We start from the raw sequence: 14,134 nt of genomic DNA, 5'->3' as shown, positions 1-14,134 counted from the left end.
AGAAGCGAGACTGGTGCGAACCGTACCCAGAATACGATCAGGAGGAATCACAGGAACCGAAACTGACTCTATCTTGGAAGTGGAGGAAAATTGTCGTGACAAAGCGTCAGAATGAGACAATGTAATTGAAACTAGAAGAAAAGAGCCCATTGCGCCCTTCTGGTAGAGAGGCGTTTAACCTCAGACAAAAATGTGAGATTCTTATGGTCAATAAGAATGAAAAATGGCACAGTGGTACCTTCGAGGAGATGTCTCCATTCTTTCAGGGCTAAAAAGATCGCTAACAGCTCTCTGTCAACAATCTCGTAACTGCACTCCGCAGGTGACAAATTCTTGGAAAAGTAGCCACAAGGATGCATAGCATTCTCAGAGGTAGGATGTTGAGACAGAAGGGCACCAACTCTAGTCTCAGAAGCATCAACCTCAAGGATAAAAGATAACGTAGGATCAGGATGTGCCAACACAGGAGCAGAAACAAAGGCAGCCTTGAGACTCTCAAAGGCCTTAATGGACTCTGGAGACCAACTCTGTGGGTTACCGTCCTTTCTGGTCATATCAGTCAGGGGCTTGACCAGAGATGAGAAGTTACAAATAAACTTCTGATAATAGTTGGCAAAGCCAAGAAAATGCTGCAGAGGACGTAAACCCACGGGTCAGGGCCACTGTAGGACCGCTGAAAGTTTCTCTGGGTCCATCGAAAAACAAGCAGTGGAAATTACATAACCCAGGAATTTAACCTGTTCACGATTGAATTCGCACTTCTCCAATTTACAATAGAGATTGTTCTCTCTTAGTTTCTGAGGCACATGACAGACATCTGTGTTCTGGCTCTCCAGGGACTTGGAAAATATGAGGATATCGTCGAGATAAACCACTACACAGAACTGCAACAAATCTCGGAGGACATCGTTAAATTCCTGGAAAACTGCCGGGGCAATACAAAAGGCCAAAAGGCATTACGAGGTACTCATAATGGCCTGTTCTGGTATTAAATGCAGTTTTACACTCGTCGCCCTCCTTTATCTTCACGAGATTGTATGCCCCTCTCAAATCAAGCTTCATGAAAACCATTGCTCCCTTGAGGTGGTCAAATAACTCTGTAATCAACGGAATCGGATAGGCATTCTTAATCGTGAAACGATTGAGACCCCTATAATCAATACAAGGTCTCAGTTCACCACTCTTCTTCCTCACAAAGAAGAAACCAGCACCAGCAGGAGATGAGGTTTTGCGGATGAAACCTCGAGAAAGTGTGTCTGCAATATACTCCTCCATGGCCTTATCCTCCAAGACCGACAAAGGGTAAACCCGGCCACGAGGGGGTATGGCACCAGGTTGAAGGTCAATTGCGCAATCATACGACCAGTGTGGAAGCAAACTACCGGCTTGACCTTTGTCAAAGACATCGCTAAAATCACGGTACTCCTCTGGCAGGGAGGAGTGAAGAGGTGCACAGGACCTTGGCTACCTTCTAGAAGCATGTCTTACTGCATTGTGGCGACCAGGAGAGAACCTCAGCACGGAGCCAATCAAAACAGGGGTTGTGCCTCTGTAACCAAGGATAACCAATAACCAGCGGAAACTTAGGTGAGGAAATAACTTGGAATTGGATTATCTCATGGTGAAGAGCCCCTACGGCTATGGACAATGGAACAGTCTCATGAGTGACATGGGCAGGCTGTAGAGGTCTCCTGTCAATGGCAAGTGGAGTGTCGTGCAGTTGCAGCAGAATCGAGTGCTTCGATTCAAAGGCAGCATCAATGAACAGGCCTGTAGCCCCAGAGTCGATTAGAGCCTTTATCTCGACGGATGACTCAGCCCAAAATAGGGTGATCAAAACAAGGGCCTTATCTTTCTGGATAACTCGGGATGAAACAACGCCACCTAAGGTCTGTCCGTGACAGGACCTCAAGGTTTGGGCGTTTTTCAAAAAGTGACCTGCCTGGCCACAATAAAGGTACAATCTCTCCCTCCTCCTAAGGGGTCTCTCATCAGAAAGACACGTGAAGCCCAAGTGCATGGGTTCATCTTTACAGACTGACTCGGTACCAGGAGGTATGGGAGGTGAGGGAGGCAAGGGTGGGACTGCAAAGTTTGGGGACAAATGTACAGGAGGCTTCCGCAAGAGCTCCTCAAAAAGGGAGTCTTTCTCTGAGTCTGGAGTCAATGAGGATGGCAAACGTGATCAACTTCTCCAGCTCAATGAGTATATCTCGGGCTGCTATCTCATCCTTGATGGTATCTGAGAGACCATGAGAAAAAGTAGCCACGAGGACCTCATTGTTCCAAGAAACCTCTGCTGCCAGAGTACGAAATTCAATGGTGTAATCGGCAGCAGTTCTCGTACTCTGTTTGATAGACATGAGGCACTTGTCAGCAGAAGCGGAGCATGCAGGAACGTCAAATACCCTTTTAAAAGAAGCCACAAACTCAGGGTAACTCAAGACAACAGGTTTTTGTGTCTCCCATAGAGGGTTTGCCCAGGCCAAGGCTCTCTCAGAAAGCTAGGATATCACAAAACCTACTTTGCTTCTGTCCGTGGGAAACTCCTGGGGCAGCATCTCATTGTATATGTCAACCTGGTTGAGAAACCCTCTGCATTGGACTGGATTGCCCCCAAATCGCTGGGGAAGTGGAGCGGAACCAGACATACCTCTTATAGAGGTAATACTCAAGGCGGGTGCCTGAACAGAGACTAGAGCAGCAGCAGGGATGGCTTGCAACATAGGTTGTACCAGAGCAGCCACAGTGGGAGATTTCAGGTGAGCCGTGCGACTCAGGAGCGTTTGTAATGCCATGGCAAACTGATCCATGCGATGATCCTGTTCATCCAATCTGGAAAAAATATTGCCAACAAGTGGATTGACTGCATCTTCTGAATTCATGGCCTTCGCCTACTGTCAGAAACCATGAATCAGACTGAGACAGAAGTTAAGTCAAATCACACTTGTTTAATAATAAAAAAAGGTAAACGGAGTAAATGTAGTCAAAACATAGCCAGAGTTCAGGAACCGGAACGGATAGACAGACAAGCCTGATCAAGTCAGACTGATCTTTTCCTAAAATAGAGATTGCCATTTACTGCTTCTGTTTTCATCTCATAGTTACATAGTTGGTAAGGTTGAATAAAGACACCAGTCCAACCTGTGTGGGTGTGGGTGCTCATGTCAAAAATCATATCTCATATCCCTGTATAATCTGCTCGCTAAGATGCCCATCTAGGAGTTTTTTGAAACTATGAATATTTCCGCTGACACCACCGATTGTGGAATTAAACAACCTTACCATCCTGATAGTGAAAAACCCCCTATGCAGTTTAAGGTTAAACCACTTCTCCTCCAATTTCATTGAGTGATCACATGTTTTCTTATACTCCCTGTAGCTTAATGGTTTCCTCCCTATGCTCCCCTTCCCCAAGCTTCTCTTCCCCAGGGAGAATAACTTCAATGTTTGTAGTCTTTCCTTGTAACTGAGGTCCTCTAGTCCCCTTATTAATTTTGTTGCCCTTTTTTGGCCTTGCTCCAGTTCCAGCACATCCTTTCTAAAGATTGGTGACCAGAACTGGATGGTATACTACAGATGTGGCCGAACCAGAGTTCTATAAAATGGCAGGATTATAGTTTTATCTCTGGAATGCTATTTTTTATGCATGCTAATATTCTGCTAGCTTTGCTTGCTGCAGCTCGGCATTGCATGCGATTGCTAAGCCTGTCATCTACCAGGACCACCAGATCTTTTTCCATCCTGGAATCCCCAAAAGGTTCTCCCCCTAGTGAGTAACGTTCGTTCATATTCTTAGCCCTCAAGTGCATTATCTCATCATAAAGACATCTTATTATGACTGTACAGCTATGGGGGATTTGATATACAGTATATGAGTCTGTTTTTCTAAATATCTCTTTTTCGCTTTCTTTTTCATGTTTATTATTTTGGTTTGATACATTTTTCAGATGTAGCTGAACTCTGCATCGATCTCAATAATATTGGATTTTAAACTTTTTGGATTTTCTCTGAGGTACACCTATATGTCAATCTGGAATTTACTAGTTTTTATTCATATGAAATGTTATTGATATAAAGATGTTCTTTGAAACTATCTTTGCAATTCAGCACCATTTTCCCTCTCTCCTTTGACTATGTTTTTACTTGTTTAACCTGTTCCCATCCGCGCTATAGCCGAATGATGGCTACAGCGCGGACCTACATTGCCAGGAGGCCGTCAATAGACGTTTTCCCCTTTGCAGGCTCCCCGCGTGCCCCCTGGCGCGCGCTGTGATATCAATGTCAGTGAAGTCAATGAGACTCGGGTGATCACAGATCTCGGCCCCTTACCACGTGATCAGCTGTCAGCCAATGACAGCTGATCACGTGATGTAAACAGAAGATCGGTAATCTTTTTTTTTTTCTCCTGAGGGGAAGAAAAAGCCGATCACCAGCTTCTGTGTAAGGGACATCGGTCCCGAAGAGGAAGAGGCACAGCCACCTCATCTGTGCCCACCAGTGCTACCTGCCAGTGCCCACACAGTGCATATCAGTGTCCACCAGTCTATATCAGTGCCTCCAATCAGTGCCAACTATCAATGCCCACGAGTGCCACCTATCAATGCCCACCAGTGGTGCCAATCAATACCTCGTTTGTGCCACCTAGCAGTGCTGCCTATCAGTGTCACTTACCAGTGCCCATCACTGTCCATCACTGCCACCCATCAGTGCCCATCATTGCCAGCTATCATTGCCCATCATTGCCAGCTATCAGTGCCAGCTATCAGTGCCCACTAGTGCCACCCCATCAGTGCCCACTAGTGCCACCCCATCAGTGCCCATCAATGCAGCCTATCAGTGCCCATCAGTGCAGCCTCATCAGCATACATTAATGAAGGAGAAAAATTACCTGTTTGCAAAATTTTTTTAACAATATATAAAACTGGTATTTTTTTTTTCAAAATTTTCGGTCTTTTTTCATTTTTTTTTAACAAAAAATAAAAAACCCAGAGGTGATGAAATACCACCAAAAAATTGGTGTTTTTTTGGTGGTATTATAAAAAATTATAAAAATTTAATTTGGGTACACTGTAGCATGGCCACGCAATTGTCATTCAAATTGTGACAGCGCTTAAAGCTGCAAATTGGTCTGGGCAGGTGGGGGGTTTAAGTGCCCAGTAAGCAAGTGGTTAACTGCTTAAGGACCGCCCCAAGTACATATACTGTGGCAGGGCGGCCCTTTTGCACCAAATCACTTACTTTACGTGATTCCTCTGTTCGTCTCTGGGGTGCGCCACAGCCCCGCTCCCATGGTGATTTGACACAGCGAGAGTCAATCAGCGGGTCCGGTGATTATTCAGAGAGTAAACAAGGCAGTTTTCCGTTCTACTAGTAAGAAAGACAGAGATTTTGTGTTTCTGCTAAGTAGGAACACCGATCTCTGTCTTTCCTCAGTTAAGCCATCTCCCACAAAGTAAGAAAGCACTCCCCGGGAACACAGTTAACCCTTTAATCGCCCCTGATGTAAACCCCTTCCCTACCAGTGTCATTTATACTGTGACAGTTCAATTTTTTAGCATTGATCACTATATTGGTGTCACTGGTCCCCAAAAATTGTCACTTAGTGTCAGATTTCTCCGCCACAATGTCACAGTCCCGCTAAAAACCGCTGGCCGCTGCCATTACTAGTAAAAACAATTAAAAAACAAAAAGTCCATAAATCTATCCCATAGTTTGGATGTGTTGGATGTGTTTCAAAGCAGAAAGTAAAAAATATATTTTTTTTTCAAAATGGGCGATCTTTTTTTGTTTAAAGCACAAAAATTAAAAACTGCATAGGTGATCAAACACCTCCAAAAGAATTTGTGGTGAAAAAAGGACATAAATTTTATTTGGGTACAGTGTCGCATGACCGTGCAACTGTCATTTAAAGCGTGACTGCAGTGCATTATCGCAAAAAATTGCCTTTCAGGAAGGGGGTTAATTAGTTAATTATGTGATTGTAACACACCAATTTGTTTATGGGTGGAGTTTTGTATATATAATTGTCATTTCAGTATGTTACATACTATGAGTAAGGCTCTCACCGAAACGCGTTAGCTTCTTTTTATGCCACTAATACATAGCCAATAAAATTGCAACATGGATGCAAGAGTTTCTGGCTCTCCTTCTTAGTTTCATACTTGTTTACAGTTTGGGAGGACACCCTGAACCTGGGCACATGTATGTGCAGCAGGTACCTCTCCAGGCTGATTGCATCTATGAGGCAGAGAGATGCCTGCTAGCAGCTGCGTGGGCTTTTCACCCCCCTTCTTTTTCTCTCACATACAGAGACACACAGATCTGCTTGCTCTGTAGCCTCCCCATTGGAAGAGACTGACAGCCAATCACAAGGAAAGTGCAGCAAAGAGAAATGCAGCAAAGCATTGTGGGTGATGTAGTCTGGAGGAGGAAGTGACTCTGTTAGCTGGATCAGCCCTGAACTACATGACAGACAATGTAAAGTGCACAGAACTGCCTACTGGGAAAAAAAGGGAGTTTCAGGAAGTGCTGAGGTAAATAAGGAGAGGGAAGTGCTGAAGTGAGAGAAAAGAGAGAGGGACAGGTTTTCCACACAGCACTACAGAGTGCTATCAGAAGATCTGAGGCGTGGCCTGTTTTCGGTCTCTCTGGACGCCATTCAAATCCTGTCAGGAGGAGGTCTGTGTGTGAGTGAGAGACTGTGGCCTATACAGCAGAGAGCCAGATCGCCTGCCTCTGAGGGATCTATGGAAGACAGCCCTGCTATTCTAGCAAGTGGACCGGCCTGCACTTCAGAGCAACTGGAAGCCCCTGCACTTCAGTCGATTGGGAGTGGCAGCACAGTGTGGCGGCGCCATTTTCACCAGATGGAGACATCAGGAGGGGAGTCCGGACAGAGCCTTACAGCCTCTGAGTCTATTGTGGTGAGAGGGCACATGCCCATTCCAGTAGAGTGCACAGTATTGCTGAATGAGTTATTTTACAGACTGCTGGTGAGACTTGTAGTTCCACGGAGGTGAATCTACTTCTTCACAAGTATCATACAGCTGAACTCTGGGGTTTGTTTGTTCCCTGTGCTGTAAGTTATTTATTCTCCTTTGCCTTGTGGATTACAAATACTGCAGTTTAAACTACAGGCTAGCTGAAGATATCTGGAGTCAAAGAACTTTTACCATCTATCTTTTCTGCCAAGTTCTGCTGCTCTATATGCAGGGTTGATTACGGTATTACAACCTAGGGCGAGCCATTTTATTGGGACATCCAAAAACGTTGCACTGTGTTACTGTGTGCATACGTTGTGTTCATTTATGCTGGTCTGTGTGCTGAGGCCTCAGGGGACGGATATCCAATACATGCCTTGACGGTGTTGGATATTCACATCCCTGTGTACCTGTTCACATATACCTTTTTAGGTAACGAAGGTACACATTCTGTAGATTGGAATTAAGTGATATTTGCTGTCAGTTATAACTTGTGTGTTCATGCCATTTTATTATGTCTATTCTTTATCTCAAGTAAACATTTCTGAGTGGTTCATTGATATTGTGTGAGTCTCTATTTACTACCACAGCTGGTGACATGACGGAACCCAAGGCCTCAGTAAATATACTTTATGGTTTATCACCACTGTGTTTCCTCTCTATTGCTGGGTTCTGCACTAATATTATCAAGTAGGTGTGCCAGAGGGGTTGGCCCATTCTTGGGGTTGAAAGGCAGAGTACAGAACCAAACATACGTTAAGTGGCTTCTCCGGGGGTAGCATTACATATGTGGATTCTATGTCTGGATGCAATAGTTCCCCGCAGTAAGCGCTGCACCTATGCTTCTATTTTCAAAGGTTTATTTAACAGACCAAAAAAAGTTCACATGGTTTACATATACTTGAAGCTAAATTAAATTCAGTTCATAGTGCATAAAGATCAACCAGCCACCTGTTGTATTTATGTAAACCGAAGACAAACATCATACTCTAAGGACTGTGGGCTGAACCATTAAATAAAATGAACACGATGTGGCTTGCCTTCTACTCAGTATACACTTTGAACACTTGGTATAAATGATCCAGCCTGTTCATGCAGATGTCATAATTACCTATATCATTTTGGAAAGTCACTTCAGAATATAGTTCATGAAGAATGTATTTCTTCACAGAAAATTTTACTGTACGATGGTCTGTAGTGTTGAATAGACTCTGCCCTAGCACCACGGTGATTGTGTTCACGCTTGGTCTGAAAAAAAAAAAAAAACAGTGCATGCTTAAGCTGATAATGCCTGACAGAAGAACAATAGGCCACACACTTGGCCTTCCATATAAAATTGAGAAGATCTAAATCTGGCAATAGATGGATAGAATTTTGATGGAAAATTATTGGGAAAAAGAAGGTTCTAAGAAAGTTTGTTTGTTTTTCTAATCATTAGTGGGTCAAATCAACATTCGTTTTTGACCGCATGACGAGAAAATTTGAAGGAGCAGGTTGAAGAAATGAATTTATAACAGTGTATGTGGCTTTTATTCAGTAAAGTCCAATAATTCAAAAATCAAATGTTAAAAGCAAAAGAAATCTTTTGACAAGCGAATGTTCTGAATTTTCCTAAGACAGTTCTTCAAGGGTAAGTAAACACCCCCCCCCCCCTATCGTTTTTAGGCAAGGAAGCTGCCATTTTTGCCTCTGTTTAATCAACAACTGCCATGATGCTGCACATGTGATCAGTTATGACACCAGCTATTGGATGGTTTGACAGTTTGGTTGACAGCACAACCAATGGGAGTGTTAAATTTCCGACACGTGTCGGAAATGAAACTGTTTTATGGATGGGTTTACTTCTGCTTTAAGAATTTTCATCTGAAATTCTATCCATCTATAGCCAGGTTTAGTTGCCTATGAGTGCCACAGTAGATCAGGCACTCACAGAACTTTAAGGCCAGGCTCAGGATTCTCCACATCATGTGCAACAAGGATTGTGGGTCTCTGCACACTTTTCTTTCCCTTTTAAACGGTTCACCATTGTCAGGAATTTGTTTAGAAGATGCCATTATGAATTAAAAAAATGTTGCTGCCACAGACAAGGCATGATACTGTTAATTATTTCTAAGCCTTTTGGTATGAAGGTACACCTTTGGTAATTTTACATTTTCTTTATTTAGAAGCATGGCGGATAAAATAGGTGTAGTAACTAGGGGCAACCTAGACGATTCGTCTTTACAACACCTTCACACTGGAGGATCTATATATTGGAATCAGTTTAACTGTTGTTTACAACTTTATCTATAATGAAAACCAGAAATGAAAATCCCTACTGTCTTTAAAGTGGTACAGTACAAAAATGAGATAAAAGCCATGTGTGTAAAACAGTCCTTACTTGTCATCTAAACAATGAGCAGCTGTTACAACCCAGCAGGAGGAGATCAGGGATCCACCGCAAAACTGTTGTCCCATATAAATGGCTGCCATATATGGATGAGAAGCAGGTAGTGCCACCATTCCTCCTACAATACGTGAGGTCATAGAAGGGCTTTTTAGGAACCTCTTTCCACAGTCTACAGGAATTGCCCGATTGACATCTTTATTGACTGCTGTACTGGTAGGAAGAACAGTGGTTTTAACAGGATGACTAGATGCTTTTGTCGGTAGTGGAGGTTTTTTGGTTTGTGTTTGAGGTTTGCTGGTTGTTGGTCGTGGTGGACTTGATGGCTTTGTTGGACTGGCTGAAAAAAATAAAAAAAACACATTTACTATTATTCAAAGGTGGTGTAAAGATTGATTATGTCCAGTTATCAACCAACCACTTACAGATCACTTATTCCTGTTCCAGTAAAATAGGAATAAACCCATGAAAGATTAATTACACAACTCAAGCATAACTAATCTTAGTCATTATCAGAGAGCATGACAGTATAATAGTTACTAGTAGACTTAAAAACAATATTACAAAACCTCTTAAAAATGGCTATAAAGCACTCCACACATAAATTACACAAAAGAAAACTTAAAGCAGCATCGTCTCTAACTTGTCTCCAACTTACGAGTCAACCTGGGACTACATTACTTATCCAAAAATCAAGATAGCAAAGAAGTATTAGGTTATAACTTCAAAAAAACTCTGTATTGGCTGATCTACTGTAAGTTATCTGTATAGCTGTTTGTATAAGGGAAATTGCAGTTCTGATTATAAATTAATGAAAGGGCTGCTATTTGTAAGCATCATTAACCCAAAGACACTATTGATACTAACCTGTTGTCAACAGAAAGCATTGCTCCTGCAATAGGAGCCTGTAAATTCTGCTGCAGTTCCTTCCACTAGGTCACTAGCTCCTATGTCAATGTAAGACACAGTAGTGACATAGGGAACAGTGGGAGGAAGCACTAAGTGCATGAGTGGGGTTGCAGGCATTTGGCACTTACAAAAGAGCTAGCCCCGGCAAACACAGACAAAACCCGCCATTCAGCACACCAAAAACCCGCCCCACAACAGTGAGGCAAAATCTGACAAGTACATTCTCCCTCCGCTGTTTGCATAGCGTCTCCCTCCGCTGAATACTGTCTCCTGACAAAAAATGCCTCGGATGATTTGCGCATGCACTGTGTCAACATCACGCCAGCTGATCAACATATCAGCTGGAGTTACGTTTGGTACTGCGCATGAGCAGACCCATCGGAGGCATTTTTTGACAGGAGGCATTTCTCGACAGAACACCGGCAATACAAAAATGTTAAAAAAACATTGTGGGGGTCCCCCCAATTCATACTAGACCCTTTGGGTCTGGTGTGCATTTTAAGGGAAACCCTACGGCTAAATGGAAAAAAAAAATAAAATGGCGTGGGGTCTCCCCCAAAATCTAATAACAGACCCTTATCCAAGTATGCAGCCCGGCAGGCCAGGAAAGGGGGGTGGGGCGAGCGAGCGCCCCTCCATGAACAATACCTGGCCACATGCCCTCAACATGGGGGGTGCTTTGGGGTGGCACCCGAAACAAAAAAAAAATGCCCGTGACGAAGGCTAACTGCCGAATGCCTGCTCTGCCGTTTGACAGTTCTTAAATAGGTAAGGGGCAGTGCATGCTGGGTCAGTGATGTCACCAGGGGGAGGTGCCTTCAGGTGACGTCACCAGGTGGCCCTGCCCCTAACCTATTTAAGAACTGTCAAATGGCGGAGCAGGCATTCAGCGGTTAGGCTTTGTTGCTGGTGGAGCGTTTTTTGAGGGGGGTTTTGGGTGCGGCGGTGCAGTGGGCATTGTTATTGCAAATGGATCTACATCGGGGGACATTGTTTTTATTTTTTTAATAAAGGCATTGGAGAAAACTGCCTCCTGATTTTAGTTGTTTTTGATACTTTTTTTTGGTGAACGGGTAGGGGTGCAATGTACTCCATACTCATTCACATGGGGGGGGGCAGGATCTGGTGGCCCACTTGTTAAAGTGGGCTTCTAGATTCCAATAAGTCCCCTGCCCGAAAAAAACCCACAACCACCCCCCAGGGTTGTCGGGAAGAGGCCCTTGTCCCAAAGCACCCCCTCATTTTGAGGGCTTGTGGCCTGCTATGGTTTAAAAGGGGGGGCACTCGCTCATCCCCCCCTTTCCTGACCTGCCAGGCTGCATGCTCAGATAAGGGTCTGGTATGAATTTTGGGGGGGATCCCACTCCATTTTTTTTTTAATTTTGGCATTGGGTTTCCCTTTAAAATCCATACCAGACCCGAAGGGCCTGATATGGTTTGGGGGGAGACCCCCACACCGTTTGTTTTTTTACCTTTTCTATTGCCAGCAATGTTTTTTTTTTTTTTTTCATTCAGCTGTCAGCGGGGAAGCCTGTTGACAGCTAATGACACATCCATTGTTAAGGACACAGTGGCCGGCTTCCCTGTCCACTCCTTCACAACCAGCTATGCATAGCTAGACTAGAACAGTCTATAGCTTCACAGTTGGGGAACATGAAGTAGCTTTAACACAGGCAAAGGTAATGTCTACAGCACAGAGAATGATGATGACTGCAGCACAGATAAAGATGATGGCTAGAGTTCTCTCTCACTAGTGATGGCCGGAGGAAGGGACCCCTTAGGAGAGGAATTACTTGGCCCAGTTATCCCAATAGGACACAGCCACCAGGATCTTGTAATAAAGTCAGTACTCACAAGGCCAGGGAAGCAGCTGTGCCCATTCAGCTTTTTCCAGATACCTTCCAGTGAGACTGTGTGGACTGGATCCTTTAGGTGAAGTCTCTGGGTGTCAGAGACATTTTCAGGTGCAGGTCCCCTGGCTCTGATGAAGTCACGCCCACGGACATAATGCGTACAGGGGTCAGGAGTCACATATGACGTCACCCGCGGCCATCTTGTTGGTTTTGTTTACATCTTTCGTTTCTGCGCCGGCACTCGGGTCTGAGTGCCGCCAAATGTAAATGTGTTTCTTCACATTTTTTAAACAATAAATGATTTTAAACAGTGAGCACTAGATCTTTCTCCTCTGCTTCATTTATATGGTTGAATCTATTGAGTGTGGATCTGAGGACCTGAGGACTCTGTTCAGAGTGGGGACCGTCTCTGCCTTGTGATCTGTTTATTGCTATGTGACCTGTTTCAGGTTGAATTGATGAGGTGAGAGGCCATCTGTTTCCTGTGGTGGAGGGATTATTGTCACTGGACTCATTATTTCAGTGTGTGTTTCTCACCGCACCATATTGGAGATTTGTGCTGTTGTCACTTGCATGCAATTTGGGACTCTCAGATATAATTTATTGTATATGTAGCATTTTTATAGCATTATCTTTATGAATTGCGCAGCACTGTTTTATTATAAATGTGTATTTAAGGTATTTTGTTTGAGTTAAACCTTGAGTGTCAACTTGCAATTCGCCTTCATTCAAATTTTTTTTTGTCAGCGCTGAATACCCTTTCTTATTTTTCAGAGAGGTAAATAATCCAAGTCTATTATAGCAGTAGCAATGCTTTTGATTTTTTTGAAGACATAACAGAGTAATCGCTTTTAAGTGATGATGAGTCTGGCTGGGTTATTAAGAGTATTAAAATACAGTAGATTTATTTTGATAGTAGCTGTTCTTTAAAGTGTCTGTAATAGTAGACACTGCTGATCTATGGAAGTCACACTGAAAAAAAACTATACTTATCAGTTAGCATGTCAGTCTTCCAAAACTTGAATTATATTTCTTCTCTGTACAGGATTTAAGGTCCCTAAACACTATAATGCACAGTGAGTAGTTTGGCAGTAGTAGATGTGGTTCAAATCTTAAAAGACCAGCCCACCCAACACAAATTTTTCAGCTTTAGGTAGGTGCTCGGGAAGCTAAACCAACTGACACATTCTTATATATATTTTTTTGACTATTGTTGAGATCTTGTCACATACCCAACCAAAGAGCCTAAAGAGATAAGAACAGCCTCTCTTTCACCTTCAGCCCAGGGCCCCTGATAGAGCAGATAGGTGGCACAAGGGCATAGTATGGCACAAGTCTCTAGCTGGTCTGCTGGATACTGAGGCCGATGGAAAGAAGCCTGTGGTCTGGTCAGTGATATGTCAACTTACCCCTGGTAGGATGACAGGCAGAAGGCAGGTCACTGGAGCAGTAGGAAGGAACACCACAACAGGATCACTGGATCAGCGGACAGGTAAGCAGATTGGTGTATTGACTGCAGGTGAGTAGTTGTGAAACAGAAACACAAGACTTGTGCAAAATCAAGTAAGCTAGGTCTGCAACTGTGGCTAGATCAGGTATTGAGATGCAGCAAGTGCGTGGTTAGAGTTTAAGCCGAAATTAGTACAAGACTAGAAGACAAGAATTGAAGGAGTAAGGAGAAGCGCAGTCGAGGTTAAGACTGAGTTCAGTACAAATGAGCAGAAACAGTTCTTAGCAAGCTGGGTCGGTATCAGGTAGTCAATCAGGAAAACGCTGGTCACAGACTCACTGCAGAAGACATGTTATAACTCTCCATATGCAGTTGTCCAGTTTAAATAGCCAGCTTTGTACCAACTCCAGTAGCAAGCATGCGCACACATCCATGCACACTCTGAAAAGAAAACACGCAGATGCATGCATATTTATGGTCAGAGCCAACTTGTGCTTGTGCACCAGTGATCACTTTGATGCGCCAACTTCCATTCTGGCATGACCTCTTCCTG

General features: G+C 43.6%; 1 protein-coding gene across 3 annotated transcripts in view; it reads right to left on the bottom strand.

Moving 5' to 3' along the window:
* Positions 1-14,134, bottom strand: part of F12 (coagulation factor XII) — a 141,786-nt gene that overhangs the window by 24,482 nt on the left and 103,170 nt on the right. For all 3 annotated transcript variants that reach the window (XM_073620518.1, XM_073620519.1, XM_073620520.1), the window contains 2 exons: positions 9,364-9,709; positions 8,095-8,231 (listed from right to left, as the gene is read on the bottom strand). In XM_073620518.1, coding sequence (XP_073476619.1) covers positions 8,095-8,231; positions 9,364-9,709 — 483 coding nt within the window. The remainder of the gene's footprint in view (positions 1-8,094; positions 8,232-9,363; positions 9,710-14,134) is intronic.

The sequence above is a fragment of the Aquarana catesbeiana genome, linkage group LG03, assembly GCF_042186555.1.
Source record: "Aquarana catesbeiana isolate 2022-GZ linkage group LG03, ASM4218655v1, whole genome shotgun sequence".
Lineage (NCBI taxonomy): Eukaryota > Metazoa > Chordata > Amphibia > Anura > Ranidae > Aquarana > Aquarana catesbeiana.
This window is presented reverse-complemented; position numbering and strand designations above follow the sequence as displayed.